The sequence below is a fragment of the Salarias fasciatus genome, chromosome 6 (assembly GCF_902148845.1).
Source record: "Salarias fasciatus chromosome 6, fSalaFa1.1, whole genome shotgun sequence".
In the NCBI taxonomy this organism is placed as follows: domain Eukaryota; kingdom Metazoa; phylum Chordata; class Actinopteri; order Blenniiformes; family Blenniidae; genus Salarias; species Salarias fasciatus.
Genome location: NC_043750.1, coordinates 24,072,913 through 24,090,245, shown reverse-complemented (window position 1 = coordinate 24,090,245; position 17,333 = coordinate 24,072,913). Strand labels below are relative to the sequence as shown.

The 17,333-nt window shown below is 45.8% G+C and overlaps 1 protein-coding gene across 1 annotated transcript in view; it reads right to left on the bottom strand.

Moving 5' to 3' along the window:
* Positions 1-1,452: 1,452 nt before the first annotated feature.
* sorbs2a (sorbin and SH3 domain containing 2a) overlaps positions 1,453-17,333 on the bottom strand; it is a 47,283-nt gene continuing 31,402 nt past the window's right edge. The window contains exons 15-26 of the mRNA XM_030093281.1: positions 16,487-16,543; positions 15,849-15,898; positions 14,821-14,996; positions 12,629-14,452; positions 10,563-10,642; positions 10,283-10,380; positions 9,859-9,973; positions 9,597-9,725; positions 8,275-8,469; positions 4,749-4,786; positions 4,160-4,266; positions 1,453-3,352 (exon numbers count right to left, since the gene is read on the bottom strand). Coding sequence (XP_029949141.1) covers positions 3,291-3,352; positions 4,160-4,266; positions 4,749-4,786; positions 8,275-8,469; positions 9,597-9,725; positions 9,859-9,973; positions 10,283-10,380; positions 10,563-10,642; positions 12,629-14,452; positions 14,821-14,996; positions 15,849-15,898; positions 16,487-16,543 — 2,931 coding nt within the window. The 3' untranslated portion in view covers positions 1,453-3,290. The remainder of the gene's footprint in view (positions 3,353-4,159; positions 4,267-4,748; positions 4,787-8,274; positions 8,470-9,596; positions 9,726-9,858; positions 9,974-10,282; positions 10,381-10,562; positions 10,643-12,628; positions 14,453-14,820; positions 14,997-15,848; positions 15,899-16,486; positions 16,544-17,333) is intronic.

The following is a 17,333-nucleotide window of genomic DNA, read 5'->3' as shown; positions in this document are numbered from 1 at the left end:
AGCCGCCGCCGGCGCAACGCTTCTCCCCGCAGCTCGCAATCTGGCTCCTCTCGCTCTGGTTGACGGGTCTCTGCTGCTCCTGTCCTTATTTGGTCTGGAGGCGAAGCTCCTCTCGGAGGGCCTGCAGGTCCCACAGGCACATTCCAGCCACTATTGATCTGGACGGCTCCACCAGCATCCAGCTCCGTTCTGGACTGGACTTCAGTTCCCATCCACCAGTTTTCTCTTCAGAAATGAGTGTTTTCATCTTTTCAGACCATTCTTGCTCCAGATTTATGCAAAGCCCTCCTGCAGCTGGACTGAGATACACGCCTTTCATGTCTGCAGAGCCTCAAAACTATGAAAAACACCAAATGAATGTACAGAGTATTCTAGAGCTCTGTGTTGTTTTCATCAAATGAATTAGAGACCGTAACCTGAACACACACCATTAAATACACACTCTGAGAGCCATGAACATACTTTACCAGTGAAGCATTTCAGTGTGGATGGAGTTTGTTTTGGTGGCAGTGACGAGGTAACTCAAGGTCAAACTTTAATAGTAATAATAAACTGAAAATTGATTAGAATGTTGATTTCTTTTTCAAAATGTTATGAACCACATGTATGTTTATGTTCTGGTGGAACTGAAAAAAGATCATTTTTTTTACCTGTCAATCAATATTAGAATCAATTTTCTTGACTTTAACTGTAAGCGCATTGGAGAGGCGTTCACACCATGAAATACAGACATTTGCAGACTATATATAAATACTTAGTATGGAGGTAGGACTGTTGCTTTCAGGTTGTCAACAAAGCTCTAAACATAGGAAACTGTCTTTTGGGCCGCAGTAAAAAAAACAAACATGTGCCATGCATAGATGTACACCATGTTTTAGACAGGTTTTGACATTTTTTTCTTTGCAGGACTGAGTTGAAAGCAGAATTTACGCTCTTTACTGGAGCGAAGTTTGAGATTCCTCACAACACATTTCTGACCCCTTGCAGATAAGAAATGTCTCCAAATACCAACGGATGATGAAATGAGCTCGTTTTACACTTTAAAAAAATCCCTGAATCAGCTGTTCCTTGTGCTGCACGTTCCCACCACCACTGCTGTGGCGAATTGGAAACGTTTGCTCTCCGTTGATCCGAAGAAACAGAAATAATTAAAGGTATTTCATCTACCAGCTGGATTTTTATTAGCAATACAGCCCCATAAAATCATCCAACAAATGCTAAGATATTGTAGAAATACTTAGGTCCAAGAGTGTGCATTAACTTTGATAATAACATGAATAACATAGAAGATTTACATTTTCATCACATGTAGAAACAAACCAGGAGTCAAATTCACACCTTCAGTCCAAATCAAAGGCAGGCGAGGGCCCCGCTCAAGAGTCTGTGATCTCTGCACACCTTCACACACTTTCTTGGTGTTCTCTAGTCTACATATGCATAAATTATTATTACTGATATATTCATTTTTTTGCATCACAGAGGTTTACATATACATGGCTATTAAATGATTGAGCTGGATGTAAGGCAGCAGTCACCAACTCAAATCTACCTACAGTAACGTCAGTGTGAACAGCTGACCGACTCGCAATGGGACTAATCACTGGAGCCACAGTGAGGAAAGAAAACTGCCTAAAAGCCCGGCTACGACAACAGCTTCCGGAAAAGTGGAAATTAGCACCACCGATGAAGAAAAGAGAGGAAACCAAATGTGATGGTGGGTGACAAAAAGCCGACTTTATAAAGCAAGTGAGCAAAGTGGATGTTGGCCATTTTACAACTCTCATACAAAAGACTTACAAAAAAAAACAACAAAAAAAAAAAACAACACACACACACATACATGCACACACCCCAGCTGAAATAGTGAATGACAGGAGTGAAGTGAAAGACAATGAATGATAACATATTTTAAGGTGCTTTAACATTTGTTTCGTTGTCAGTGTCTATTTCTTTTTTTTTTTTTTTGTGAAACACAAGATGACAAAAAAATCCAAACAAAACATGGATCGTATTGAAGATGACATGCTGAGAGAGAAACCGCCGATTATTCCACAAGGTGACACACGAGTCCCGCTGAAGACCAGGTTGGTTTGTGGGAATGAGACCAAATCTCTTTTTCCAAGCTGAAAATTTTACTACATTTTACTACAGCCTGTTGAATCGTCCGTCCCTCTGTGAACCTCTGCGGACCAGACACATGACGATAACAAGACAGATCTCTCAAACATAGGTAGGTCAGGTGCTGGTAAAATATGGTTAAAAAAAAGAAAAGAAAAGAAAAGAAAAAGCAACATGGTGTTCCACATTTTCCTAACATTATTTTACAGCACGGTCTGATTAGCCTCCGTCCTCTAATAAATACGTCAGCAACACTTTCTACACGTGTCTACGAGCCCCGACGCCCCAAGTCTTCCTAGAGTGACATGTAGTGTGTAAAATCTGAGGTGAAGTTCGAAACAAAGCTAATCTGTGTTCACGTTTTGTTAAAGTGCATCAATGCTAATGTGAAAATGACACAACCGACCAGCTGAAAGCGAAACTATACCTTTCCTGATCTTCCTCCAGGGTTTGAGGCCAGTGCAGCAGTGATACTGAATGTTTGAAATGATAATGATTTCCATCTGATGCTCATCCAAAAAAAAAAAACAACAACAACAACAACAAAAAAAACCCCACCTCGGGCAGTGCCTCACATGGACACAAACAGTCTTTTCCACATGGAACTGTGGGAAGTAACATGGTTTTTACCTGGCAAAGTGAGCCAAAAGGTTGGCCGTACTCCCCCAAAGCAGCAGCCCTGCTGACACAATACTGCTTTTACCTTTTACAGTATTCTGCACTCAGTCTCTGGGGATGTTCGTCATTCAACACTGAAATACACCATAAGAAGTGTTGCAAAACAGGGGGGGGGGAAAAATAAAGTGATTCTGGGTAGTCTCACTGCTCTTAAATAGTTAAAGTAGAAAGGAAAACGTCACCGAAGTCCCACAAGATCTTTCCATTGCAGTCAAAAGATAAAGGTCAGTGACCGGAGCGCAAATTCAGAATTTTCCATGATAGAAAAATAAGAGTAAAAAGATAAGATTAAAAATCAATATCATTTCATTGAAGTCGTCCATTAGAGAATGGCTAGTTTGAGCTAAATATTCTGTGTGAAGCCGACAAGCCGCACACACACAAGCATACACACACGCAAACGCTGTGCAGCAGGTTTTGTGTGGATGTCCGGCGGGTGCTGTGCCAAAGGCGATGGGCGCGTCGGAGAGCGACGGAGGGAGAGCCTGGAATCATTATAGCTGCTTCACGTAGTTTCCTGGGAAGGTTCCAAACAGTTTGCTCCTTCGAGAGGTCCCTTCACACACACACACACACGCACACACACACACAGAAATACAAGGAGACCGTCAGAGCTTGAAACATGGGCAGAAACTTGGCTGCAGCAACTGAAACTAGATTCTGGAAAAGAGCCAAATGTGGGGATTAAATAACATTTAAAGGTGTTTAAAGTGTTTCGGTTTGCTGTAATGAGGCAGTTGAAGTTCAGCCTGGTCAAAGAGCGTCGGCGAAACGACACTTCAGCTGTGAGCGCCGGCGCTCCTGGCTGTTTTACAGTCCGTACGGCTGTGTGACAGAGCCACGGGCGTGGAGCTGCTGATATTCACTTGAATTTTTTTCGTCATCGTTCCAACCAGCGACGGCTGGACAGACGTCAGGGAACTGCATGCAGATTTACCACCAGCGTGCGTGGATTCATTGTATCTAGCGCTGAGGTTGCAGACTTTAATTAAACTTTCCCCCATTGCTCTTTTCATAGAGTTGAAGAGAACCTATTGTGGCCTTAAAAAGCTCTCAGACGAGCTGGCATTTGATTCGCCAAGTCTAACGCAGCGGGAATCAACCTTTTTAAAGGTTACACAGGAATGTTTCACAAGTTTCTTGAAGAACTGGAGGCCAGGCTTTGTTAACATTAAAGTACTTCTGTATCACAGTGTCTATATTCCATATCTTCATGTAAAATATTGAACTGGTTTGATTTTCAAAACGTTCTAACTGAACACCTGCACTCTGCCCGTGTAGAGAACAAGATGGACAATGTTCACTTTAGTCAACGGTTGGTTCAGTTTTTTAAAAATCCATCCCAGTGAAAAAGAAAGCTCACCAACAAACCAGCCGTCGTCACACTTCTCCATCACGTCCACGACGTCTCCCTCCCTCAGCTCCAGCTCGTCTTCATTGCGAGGCATGTAGTTGTAGAGAGCCTGGTATCTTGATGATGGAGAAATAAAAGAGATTATTGATTAATCAGTTTTCATCAATTATCTTTTTTTAACATGACCATTGGAACAATGACCTTATAGTTGATTCATATAAATCTTTGTCATCCACTAGAAACAGATCAGATAAAGCATTAGCAGCACTGACAGGTGAAGGGAACAGCAGCTGCTGGTTTGGTGGGATATATTAGGCATTATTCATTGAACATTTTTGCACAAAGTTGATGTTTGTCGAGCAGAAAAACAAATCAAATGCATCAGTTTCTACACCCACAACAGAACAGAAACTATGGGTATCCAGCGTGATCCGATCCAGCCAGTTTATGCTGGTGTGTGAGTGTTCGGTGGAGGCTGCAGGGCTGAACATCACACACCTTGACTATACAGGTCATAATGTTTTGGCTGATCTGTGTTCTTTCGAAAAAAAAAAACAAAACAACAAACAGTGGCAAAGAAAAAACAAATGTCACTTACGGCTCTCCTCCACCATGGAGTGCATCCTGAACTAATCGCTGCACAAAAGAAAGAAACACACAATTAACCAAAATGAAAACAGAAGATTTGTGAAGCTCTTGATAAAAGGTCGAGTGATGGACTTGTTTGGCATTTAAGATCAAAACATCTGCTTCTTGATAAGTATGTAATGCAACGTGTTGGTTGATCAGTTATGAATCAAATCATTTGTTCCAGATGTTTTCTTCCTGTAGAGATAGAAGTACAGTAGCAGCACGGCGGAATGAAGACATGTCCTCCTACCCTTCGACCTCTAACGGGTGACAGGTAGGACCTCCGGGTCAGGATGGGGCTACGGGGAGGTTTACCACCAACCACCGGATCCTGCTCGACAGCAGAAAGACCAGACGCCTATAATCTCACACAGGAAGCACGTCGGCGGTGTATAAGCTGAGGACGTCCGCAAAGTCGAACGGCATGCTGCAAAACGCCGTCCAGCGGCGACCACGAGCAGAGGACGCCGCTCACACTCGCTTACAGTCACGCAGCATGCCTCCGAACCCTCCTGCTGCTTCTCCAGCGTTAACACACGAGGTTAGTGCTCAACACACTATGAAATGGCTAATTTTTTTTTTTTAAGCATTCCATTTATGAAAATCCAGAAATTTTCAATAGTAGATGTCAAACCAGATCTTAACCACACAATGTTTACAATATCAGACGGAGGAAAATGTGTTACTGAGCCATTTCCAAGCAATCGGGTGAGTAAATAATCGCCACTTCTCGCATCGATACAGGTCTCAGCAAAGACAGTCACCACAAATCTGATCAAAACCCAAGCTGCTGCCGCCGCCGCGGTGCTCGAGCTTTACCTTCACCTTCGGAGACCTACGTCCTGGATGAGGGTTCAGGGGGGAGCGAGGCGTGGAGGGGGGAGGAGAGACAGTTTTAGGGGGAGAAATGGGAGGAAGGGGAAGAGGAGACTCTGCGGCTGTGGCTGAGTGAGGGAGCGGGGGCGAGCGAGCGGGGTGAGACTGGGGCGGCGGGGGCGGTGAGACAGCTGGGGAGAGCGGCGGCAGGGGGGACGTTGAGAGCTGAGGGAGGGACGGGGGCCGGGGGGAGAGGGGGGGGCCGGGGGGCAAGTGGCTCTGCTTGGACCGGGAGGGGGACGATAAGGAGGAGGCGGAAGCCGGGGAGGGGGGGAGCGCAGAGGTCAGAGGCAGCGGTGTGGATGATGAGGTGAGACTAGGGTGAGGAAACTGTGTCAGTGTGGGAGGAGGAGGAGAGACTTCAGCCTACGGGGGTAAAAACACACACATGAATACTGAAGCTGAACCACATGACAGCTGAACTCCACAAACTGTAACACTGGATCTTCCTTTGATTGAACCCCAAAAGGGACATGGAGGAATCTAATCAGCAAAGTCACAAAAGAGTCAATCGAATCCAGAAAGGAAAAACAAAACATGCCAAAAACCCACCAAACCTTTATTTAATCTAAAACTGTGCGGTAACACAACTATAAAGCTATCAGGATTCTTTCCAATAAGTTAGAACAGGTTTTAAAACACACTTTGATGAACTCAGTTGTTGCACTTTAATCTAGTTTACCAGTAAATCATTTCAAGAAAAAGGTTGTAAAACTCAATGCTTTCGTCATGCTTTTGTTGAACCTGAGAGAGATAAACATCAGTCTAGGTGTAATTTGTCTAAAATGAAGACATTTTCCTCAATCTCCCCTCCAGGCACCTGCACGAGTGTCACACATGGGATGCAGCTCACGCCATGCTCTACCTGTGGTCTGAGCCTCTCATCTAAAGCTCTAACGTCCTCCTCTTTGTCCTGTCTAGCTTCGTCCTCTTCCTCAATGAACAACTCAGTGTATCCTTTTGTTTTTCCTGATGGTGGTCTCTGAGCGGCCTGCTCGTCCCGCAGGAGGGACGCGGGCTCCGCTGTTCTGGGTTCGTGAACCTGCACGTCCATCCAGAGGCTGCCGGAGTCACTGAGCGAAGGCGCTGCTGGCGGAGGAGGCTCTTCGGTGGACGGCTTCGCTGGTGCAGTAAGTACCGGAGACAACCTGGAAACGTCGCTGCCATCTGCGGCGCCGGACTCACGGACGTCCAGAATCATGGACAGCAGCTCATCGTAAGGGTCTTGCACTTGCAGTGGGATGTCGGGGCTTTTCCGGCCTCTCTTTACATGCAGGGGCGTCTGCTGCAGGTGTGGAGGCTGCGTGGCTGAATCTGTTGGTTCTGATACTACGCAGGACAAAACCTCTGACGTCTGGGGATCTTCGATGATAAACAACCCTCCGCCACTATCGTAACTACATAAAGTGTCAGGCAGTGGAGGCATGAATGATGAATGAGGAGCAGGGAGAGGAGGAGGAGGAGGGGGAGGGGGAGGAGGGGGAGGGGGAGGAGGAGAAGGAGGAGGAGGAGGAGGAGGAGGAGGAGGGGAGGTAGGCTGAGAGAAGGGCGGCACAGCTGCAGTAGAGTGAGCAAAAGGAAGGCTCCTCTGTTGGAAGGTGGGCGTTGTGGACAGTGTGTGGGGCGAGAGGGGGAATCCTCTCTGCGGTGGAGCAGGTGAGGGGGCGTGGAGAAGTGCAAAGTCAGCAGGGAGAGGAGGCGGCGTGGGCGGTGCCGGGGTGGCCGTGAGGGACCGGGCCGGAGCTGAGGGGTCCATGGTGAGGGAGAGCCACTCCGAGGTGACGGCCTGGAGCTCGGGCTTTTTTAGGAAGGGCTGAGGTGAGGGGAGGTCACGGGCAGAGGAAGGTGGAGGTGGATGATAGAAAGGCTCCAGGAGAGTAAAATGAAAAAGGAGTAACAGAGGGTGATTTATCAAAACAGATCAAACAAAAACAAGTGTGTGTGTGTTTGTGTGTGTGTTTTCTCAAACAGCAGTTTTGCACAAGACATGATGAAACCAGTTTCAACATACTTGCACCATGTAAATAAAGAATGGATTGACATGACCTGCATGATTAAAAAAACTAAAATTTGAAATCAGAAGCTTCAAAATAACTATAACTATAAAATGCTGCAATCAAGAAATATTTGCTGATTTTATAAAATGAGAGCAAAATGTAATTTAAAGACAGCAACGTGTGACTGCAGCAGCATCTGGTATCATCATCAATTAGGTTACTTTGCAACAGCTCAGTCACATGACTTGCTATAAAAAGATGAGGGTATTTTAATCTTTGTCCTATTTTTTTTATTAAATGTGGGGTTTTAGATGAGAGTTCACCCAGCTGAAATTCTGATCAGAGTGGAGGAAGTGGTGTAACTCCGCCTATATGAGCGGTCACATCAGGTTGCTGAAATTTTAAATGCCTGCCTGCTGAGCAAAGCATTATGGGACCGATCCACTGACTGAATGGGATGATATTCTTGGTCTATATAAACCCTGATCTGATCACTTCATTCAGTGTTCATGTAAATTTGTATCTCAACTCTGAATTGGGAAGAATTTCAATGAGACAGAAAGAAAGTGACCGTGCAAACGCAGCAAGCGTAAATAACACATTTGTTACAGGCTGGCTTACCTTGACGGGTGTAGAAGTTGGCGTCCTGCTGCTGGAGTAGCCATGTGGATCTATGTGGTGGGAGGAGCTCCTGGCCGGGGAGCGTTTTACGATGTCCACGTAGGACACGGGAAAGATGCCTTGTTTCGTTGTGTCTGGGATCTTCCCCTCGTACCAGTTCTGATCGACCTGCCTGATCACAATGACCCTTTCACCCTGCACACACCAGCAGAAGACACACACCGATATTAGCAGGAGTGCAGCAGGATTTAGCATTATTTATGTGTATGTATTATCTTCAAGTTATTCACTTTTTTTTTTTTTTTTAAATGTTAACAAGCTGTAGCGGAGCCAGAGTGGGGGCAAGGGGGCGGTCGCCCCAGGGCCCACAAGGTCATAGGGTCCCATTTCATGTGATGTGTTCACATTTAATCGGAAATAAATTATTATAATAAAATGTGCAGTGTGTGCCAGAAGGTATACACATATGAGTGTGGGCTCCAATGTGCCAATTCTTACATTATAACTGTCCATGAATGTATCAGAGCTGTAAGCCAGCGCTGATTGGCTGTGCGGCAAGAATGAGTATTTTCTTTGCACTTGATCTGAACTCTTTGGAGGGAAGTTAAACAGTATGCTAAACAGTATGCTAGCCGCTAGTGGTACTACCCAAACCCTAAGATGGGAGCCACTGGTGAGTCAGTGAAACCTTCAAAAATATTATCTTTATCAGAATGCCGTGGTCTTAAACACCTGGCTATTTGAATATGGCTTGTGTTGCTTTCAACTACAAGAGACCGCCAAGTCTATTTTTTTCTAATATACGTGAATTCCAAAAGATATAGATAGCTGTGTCTATATCTATCTGAATAGATTGTGTAACTTTAGACCAGCTGTGTTCATTTTATATTTAAGCTGTATCAAAGATGGTACAGATGTAGTCAGTGAATTTTTATCTGAGCTTTCAGCACCATGGACAGCGGACGCTCTGAGACTGATACTTGTCAGGCTGCATTTGTCTGTGTGTGTGTGTGTGTGTGTGTGTGTGTGTGTGTGTGTGTGTGTGTGTGTGTGTGTGTGTGTGCGCGCGCATATGTGTATTTGTTCTTCACAACAAGTTTGTGAACTGGTTTGTGACTTTATTCTGCTTTCTGAGTCATACAGGTTTCCTTGGCTCAATAAAAGTGAGCATTAGTGTGTTGTTTGATGGTAGCATGAGGTATTGTTTGAATGATAAAATTACTATCATAAGGGCCCATCGAGAATGCGCTGCCCCCTCTGAGACCCACGCTACGCCTCTGTTAACAAGCAATAAAAAAGATGGGGAGATGTCGCACAGTCACCTTTCTGAGCGACAGCTCCACGTTCGTATCAGCGTTGAAGTTGTAGCGAGCCACTGCCTCTCCGATCTCTCTGACATGCGCTGGAGGAGGAGGGCGGATCGGCTGCTGCTTCTCCGTGGACGGCATCTTCTGCACAAGTGTGAAAGCAGTGCAAACAAGTGTGTGCACTGGAGATCAGGTGCCGGCTGTTTCGATACCAATCAGCAAAGGTGCAAACATGAGCAACATTTAGCACTGATACACAGCGCTGCATCACACTTACTTCCACATACGATATGGGGAATATCCCCACTCGTCCACGGTGCTCTCCCTCATACCAATTGTTGTCTATCTGCCTGATGATGTTCACCGCATCACCTTTTTTAAACGTCAGCTCCCTGAAACACAGTTGTATTTAGCCGAGCATGCAACTCTGGCGGAGAGGATTTCACGTAAACAGCCATCGGCGAAGAAATGTCAGCCAGTAAACCAAAATAAGACCCAGCACTACTTTTTCCATGCATCCATTTAAAAAAACACAACAAACAATACAGTGAAAGCCATCCAGGTGATAAGAAGCAGCAGTCAAGTTCTCTTAGATAATAGAAAGTGTATGCAAAAGAAAAGAAAACAGCAATGGGGCAGTTGAGGCGTTTCGATGTGCAGACATTCGTGCGCGGCTTCCTTGTGCGTGTTCTGTAACTTACTTAGCTGTTTGTGCCTTAAAATCATAAATGGCTCTTGCAGGCTGTTTCTGATGGAGGAGAGAGAACAGAATAAGTTGTGTCATCTGTTTATGGGAGACCTAGAAGAGCGGAGTGAGAGAAAGAAAGCCGGGAAGCATTACCAGGCATAACAAAACAAAAAACACATCATTCAGAGTTAGATTTTGTAAATAATAGAATGCAATCAAAGCTCTCTCTACTTTTCTTTTGACAGAAAATACATTTAAAGACTCCTATGGAGAAGTAATTTTTAATGCTGTACCTCTCTGTCGGGTGTGGGTCTCCGACTTTGTGGTGTGTGACGTCCGTCCATGGTGGAATAACTCCTGGAGACATCCTGGTCTGTGATGAGCACACACACATGGAAAATGTTCACAGGAGTTACCATGGTAACCACCGGTAGGCCAAACCATCACAAAATAATAAAGAGTAACTTTAAAAAAAAAAAAGTTATTTGGGATGTGATATAGAGATGATGCCATTCCAACAGGTAAATGAGGGAATGAAAGCTCAGGTCCAAAATGTGTTTTATTTCTATTTCGTAGGAAAGAAAAAAACAAAACAAAACAAAGTGATCGAACCTGCAGCACAGCACGGGACAGACAGACACATGCCATCAAACAAAACAGAAACATAAAGTGAAACAAAGGGAATACAGCTGCAAAAAATATGAACAAAACAAGAAACAGACATACAAGCAAATGACTCCAGGGGAAGAAAATTAATCTGCAAAGATACGATGACGGTTCAACACACACTAAAAAAAAAAAAATATCAACAAAAAATAAAAAAATATGATTTATCAACCTTTCTTTACTCCGACTTGCAAATTGTCTCTCAGAAATGACATTTTCTACATTTTCTCAGACTCGGTCAAAAGATTGTTTTCAAAGAAACAGATTAGTGACTGGATAACTTTCTGCTTCTTGAAACGTCCAACCTGTTTATCATTAACTGACGATTAAACCTTTGAGACTTTATAGAAAAGCATCAAAGTTTGTTTCAATATTTGAGATAGGAATTGAAACAGAACCACATTTTTTATCCAGTGTTTTCCAAACCTGAACTCATAGTTGGACAACCACCACTGACTGCCTTCGATACTGATGTAATGCATGAACCCGGTGTTTAAATTAGAATTGCAAACAGAAAAAATGTTTTATTGCTGCAGCTGCAGTAACTGGAAAATAGTAACATGAGTAGAAAGGAGAATAGAAAAGTTATTTCTAGGAGACAATGTTGCATCTTGAGAAAATTCTCACATATTTTTTCATCATTTGAATAAATCTTTTCTCAGAATTGCATTTTGTTACAATAGAAACATATCTGCTTCCTAAACGTATACTTCATTTAGCTACTTTCACCAAAACAACAAGTCTGTATAAAAGTGTGTCTGTGTGGAAGCTTTCTATATAAAACCACGATGCTGTTTCACTTTCTATGCCTTTAATGTTAGTTAAGTTGCCGTTTTGCTCTAACCTCAGATCAATTAAACATTTTTATAACAATATATCAAATGAAAACTCTTTGAAAAGGGCATGATCCTTCCATAACACTGAACAAACTAAATGTGAGGCTTAACATGAGAATTTTCAGTCAGCAGATATTGATTCATGTCGTATCAATAAACAGAAAAGCGTGAAGGAGTCTGCAGACCACTGGGGATAATGGGGCTATGAGCACAGAACCAAACACTGAAATAAAGGTCTGTATAAATATAACTGATGCCTATCTTCACATGAAGTGTACACAGAAGTAAGGAAATTTGCATTTTATATTTATTTCTTTGTTGAAATTATGCTTCTGGCAAAAAAAATCTCACGACTGTAAAGCCTCAATATTCCCCTTTACATGGAGGATGAGCAGCAGAGCTGGATATGTGGTTTTTGCCCATGAAAGATTTGCCAGGTTATGTTTACTGATATCAAACAGATATTCTTTGCTGTTTACACTTGTCTGATGTCGTTTAATATATTGGATTATGTAGGTTTGAAGAAAAAAAAGATATATTAGCTTGTGGAGGAACTGTGTTCAGCCACAGCACTGTGGCATGAACAGCACGTCCAAACTGATCCCACACAGACTCTGATTCTGTAGGTTAAATAAATACATTAACTAATTAATTCTTTTTTTAAAAAAAGGGAAATAATGAAACTTTAAAAAGATTCATCACCAAGAAACACTGATACAACCAAGAAATAATCTACAAAACACAAGTTTCCTACTTTCTGTACCTTGCTCATTCAATTTGAGTGCATGCATGTGTGTCAGCATGCGTGAACACAATACAATGTGCACAATGTGATATAAAATGTGAATTATCTCCACCTGAATAACAGAGACCATTTCCATTGCCCTGATCTTCTCCGTATTCATTATTGTTTGCGGCCTCCAAGTGTCGCCCGTAACAGGCGCTGACGGGCGACTGTAACCGTGGTGACTGCAGCAGTGGCGTGGACGACTCCCCTCGATATGAGGCATATCCGGTGGGGCTCCCGTCCGGGTACAGCGACGCAGAGGTGTGGCCCCCGTGCCAGCAGCCCTTCCTCCCCCGCAGAGAAGAACTCCGTTCAGGCACGTTTGGCAGCAGCTCGGCCAGGATTCTCCTCAGGATGCTGTCGTCGGGGGGCCTGGTGCTTCTGTGGCCCCTCTCCGTTTGGATGTGCTCATAAATGTCTCTCAAAGCTGCGTCTAGTGCTTCGTAAATAGCCTGCTTGGACTTGGGTCTGCTACCTCGACCTCCGCCGCTTCTTCTAGAGGTAGGTGGTGAGCCCTTTTTTCTGCGGAAAGGCACTGGGCTGACCAGGAAGGCCAGCTTGGACATCGCTTGCTGGGACTGCGAGCTCTGGATGAGGGAGTGGCTGCCGCGGCCCGGCTGGGACGGCCTCTGGTGCTCCTGCCGAGCACGCTCCCTCTCGTGGCGGAGCATGGTCGTGAAACGGGTGTATGAGGCCGGGCAGCGGCCCTTGCAGGTGCTGATGAGGTGGCGGTGCTGGTAGCCCTGGCTCTGACCTATGCTTTGGTGACCGGGGTGGTGGTGGTGATGGCGATGGCGGAGGTGGTGGTGGTGGTGGTGGTGATGGAGGGTGGACGAGCCGTACAGGCTCTCAGAGGAGGTGAGAGAACAGTGGTCGAAGTCGCTCTCGCTGCAGAACGAGGAGCCCTCCACCTGAATGAAATCGCTGAGGTCCGACGCGACGGCGTCTTGTTCGCTGTCGGAGTAGTCGGGGTTGGCTTGGGGGCCTTGGGGAACCGGCGGGGCGGGAAAAGACCGCCCGCGGCTGGGGTCCGGCCCGACTCGAGGCTGACCTTCGGGGGGGCTGCGAGGTCGATGTAGGTGATCCATGCTGTGAGGCGCCGCTCCGCCGTTACCATTGTCTTCCTCCAGTAACGACTCGATGGAGAAGCGGCGCTTTGGAAAGCTTGGCGTGCCGCCGCCGCCGCTGCTCGCTCGAGACGACGAGTCTCCCGGGGTGGTGGTGCCTGAAGGCACCTCGCTGTCGCCCAGGTTTGGCATGGATTTGGACTTCTGAATAAGGCGCTCGTATTCCGTAATGCGATTTGGCACCATGTCACGTGGCACTTCCACGCCCCAGGAGGGCGTCCAGGGAGAGAGGCGATGCCGGTGCAGATGAGGCTGGCGCTCCAGCTCCAGGATGCGGGCGCGGACCGAGCGGATGACTTCGGACGGGATGAGCTGGGCCCGGTCGATCTGGTGCATCTTGCGATAGAGCTGGAGGAAGCCCGGCGAGTCGTGCGCCCGCCGCCGGTGCAGCCTCGGCAGTGAACGGGTGGAGGCCGACGCTGCCGACGGATTTCCGTCGCACAAAAGCGACCCCGCGCTTTCTGAGCGGGTGGCACCGCGCCCACCTGGGCCGGAATGCCCATCATTGAGCAAGTCATCGCAGCTGCGGGACTTGAGCTTGCCGGCGGAGGGAGGCGCCTCCTCTGCGCTGCTCCACGTTCCCGCATCCTGGCATTTTGTCTGCCAAGTGTTCCGACAGCAGGCAGACTGCTTGGAGGAGGAGCTGCCCTCCTGGCTGGCGTCCTCGCGGCAGTGGGCCGGGTCACAGGGGTCGGGGGGTGGAAATGAGTCCTGACAAGGACCCGGGGAGGTCAAACTGTTTAAATACATGTCGCATGCGTCCCCACCTTTCAGATGTCCGAGATAAAGCAGCGTGGTAAGAGAGAAGAAGGAGGAAAGCAGGTTAAGCAAACATGCACAGGGAAAAAACTGTAGAAGAGCTGAGGAGGAGGAGGAGAATACTTCGGGAAGAAAAGGGATGGAAAAAAGATGACAGAATGTTTTTTCCTCAGACGGCCATCAATCGGTGAAACGACAACCACATTGTGAAAAAGGTATGAGTTGATGTGACTGGCAGAGGGAAAACAAGGGGGAAGAGAGACTCAAATCCACATTTCGAAGTGGAAAGAAGATTTGTGTGTGTGTGTGTGTGTGTGTGTGTGTGTGTGTGTGTGTGTGTGTGTGTGTGTGTGCGTGTGTGTGTGTGTGTGTATACCTTTGGCTCTGGAGGGTGAGGATGGTGAGGAACGAATGATGGGCTTCTTTAGGCTGCTGCTGGGTCTGTAGGCATCCACTGGTTTGGGGGAAATCACAGCTCTGCTCTGAGAGGGAGCCTTCACTTGGGAACTGGAAGGCTCCGACTTCCTTCTCTTCCTGTAGTCGCTGGCGGCGCTAAAACACAAGACAGTGAGAAGGCTGCTTTCAGGATGCAGAAGGAAAATTGAATTGAGGAGCTATAAATGTCGTGAGGCTGGGATATCTCTACATTCTGTGTTCAGAACCCATTATAAGCTAAACGATGATGAAGTACAAGGTAATCATTTTCTCCTAATGACATTTTTGCTAAGGAAGGTCTAAAAAAAAGGCAAATAAACTATGTGAAGGTGCAATTGCTGACTAACATACTTTCTGTTTATAAATTTTCTTGATGATTTCCAGTTCAGACTGAGAAGTTACACTTTAACTATTTTAACTTTTGGGAATACTTTCAAGGTAATCTAAATTAACAGATGACTGGTATTTTATTGAGGCGAAGAATCTAAAAAAAAAAAAAAAGGGTTTCTCTATTCAGACCAAGCACTTAATGTGACTTACATGAATTACTCGGCCTATTCATCTCATTCTATTCTGCCCTTTCGGTTCAAAGGAGAAAATGGACTGAATAAGCAGGCCAGTGGTGAAAGGGAGCAGATTGAGGGGAAGAAGAGGGAGGGGGCGAGCCAAGGATGAGAAGTAAAGGGCAGAATCAATAGATTTGCAGGGTTAATTTATTCAGGCTGCGTTAGCAAGAAAGAGATGCAAAGTGTCCTGCCACCAGGAACAAAAAGCTGAAGAAGATAAACAGTAATCCTTGCAAATCATCATTAATAGCAGACACGGGCTGTCTGCGTCCGAGTGGAGGCAAGAAAGAGCAGAGTTTTAATACTGTGCTGAATCACAACAAGGACGGCTGCTGTTGAGAGGCTGAGGGGGGGGAGGGGGGATTCGGGCTGATGCAGAGGGAAATAAAGAAACAGCAGTTACCTCGCTGGTCTCTCTGGAGCCTTGTCAGCAGGAGCGATGTGGAGAGATGTCTGAAATAGAGCAGACAACAAAAGAGAGAAGTGAGCCCCGCACGAACAAAGACTGGAGGCAGAGCAGCTCACAACGCGCAGCCTGCATGCGGTTGTTGCTGTGCCGCGCTTAAAACACTCCCCCGGTGGAAGGTGCGGCGGACGCTGGTTCCACATGGCACACCTGACCGAGGAGAGGACTACTGGCGCAGGTGCGGCGCGGCGAGGATGAACAGCCGGCGTCCAACGGGCTGCTCTCGAGGATGATGACAAAAAGGTGATGGAGGGTTGTTTTGAGCTTGGCTAAGAGGGCAAATGTTGCCCCGCAAAACCTGGTCTGGATCAGCTGGAATGGGTCCTGGTGGTAACAAATGCTCAGTACTGTCTGATGGAATGAAGCGAGGAAAAGCTAAGCCTGAGCTGCAGTCACACAGCAGAGATGTTGCTTTTTAAAAACCTAAAAGAAAAATTTAACTTTGAACTTGAAAAACACTGAAAACATACTCATTATATAAAACAACTAGTTAACAGTCTGGCTGTGATTCCAGCAACTGGTTAGAACTTGTGAAATGAACAACATTTCTGAAACACTCATGAATGTGAGATTACCTCGATGCGTTGGCGAGCGGAGATGTCTGGATTATAATCCAGCCGCTTTTTAGGAGGCTTGAGCCCCAAGCAGCAGCAGTGAGCAGGTAGGGGAGGAGGAGAAGAGGAGGAAGGTGAAGATGAGGTGAAGGTGAAGCAGTGGTGACACCATGGGGAGAAACCAAACAAACAAAAACAAAAAAAAACAGGAAACATGTGGAGAGAGTGACACTCGTTAGAGAATCTGAGGAACCAAAGATAAACGAGTTCAGCACCACTGCACATGTGCTTCTTTCATGTAGAGCTGACTTATGTCACATGTGCATTCATACCACTTCTCTCTCTCTCTCTCTCTCTCTCTCTCTCTGACACACACACGCACACACACATACACACACTATCTTCTTTAATATGCACACAGATCTATTTATACTTTGTTTTTTTTTTTTGTGCAAAAAGACTCAAATTCACCTTTACGCCACACAAAAACACACAAGTGCCCACACACCACACACACATGCAAGGTATAAGTACAAGCTGTGAGCAGAAAGCCAAGTGAAGCACAAGCTGTGACGTGTTTATTCGGGAGTGCAACACACCGCACAATCTAATGCTGTGGTTTGTGTGCTGTCTCACAGGTGCACATGAATAAGTACGGCTGGTCAGTCCCAACTTATTTTCACTTTATACCTCAGTAAACCTTCAGACTCTAAAGATCTGGTGAGTTTTATTTTTTTCTTTTCATATCAGTGCTTGAAATGAAACCGTCTAAGGCAGGGGTGTCAAACTCCGTTTAGTTCAGGGGCCACATGCAGACCAGAAAATCAGTTGCCTAACAACCTCGACAAAAAAATCATTTTAGAACTCC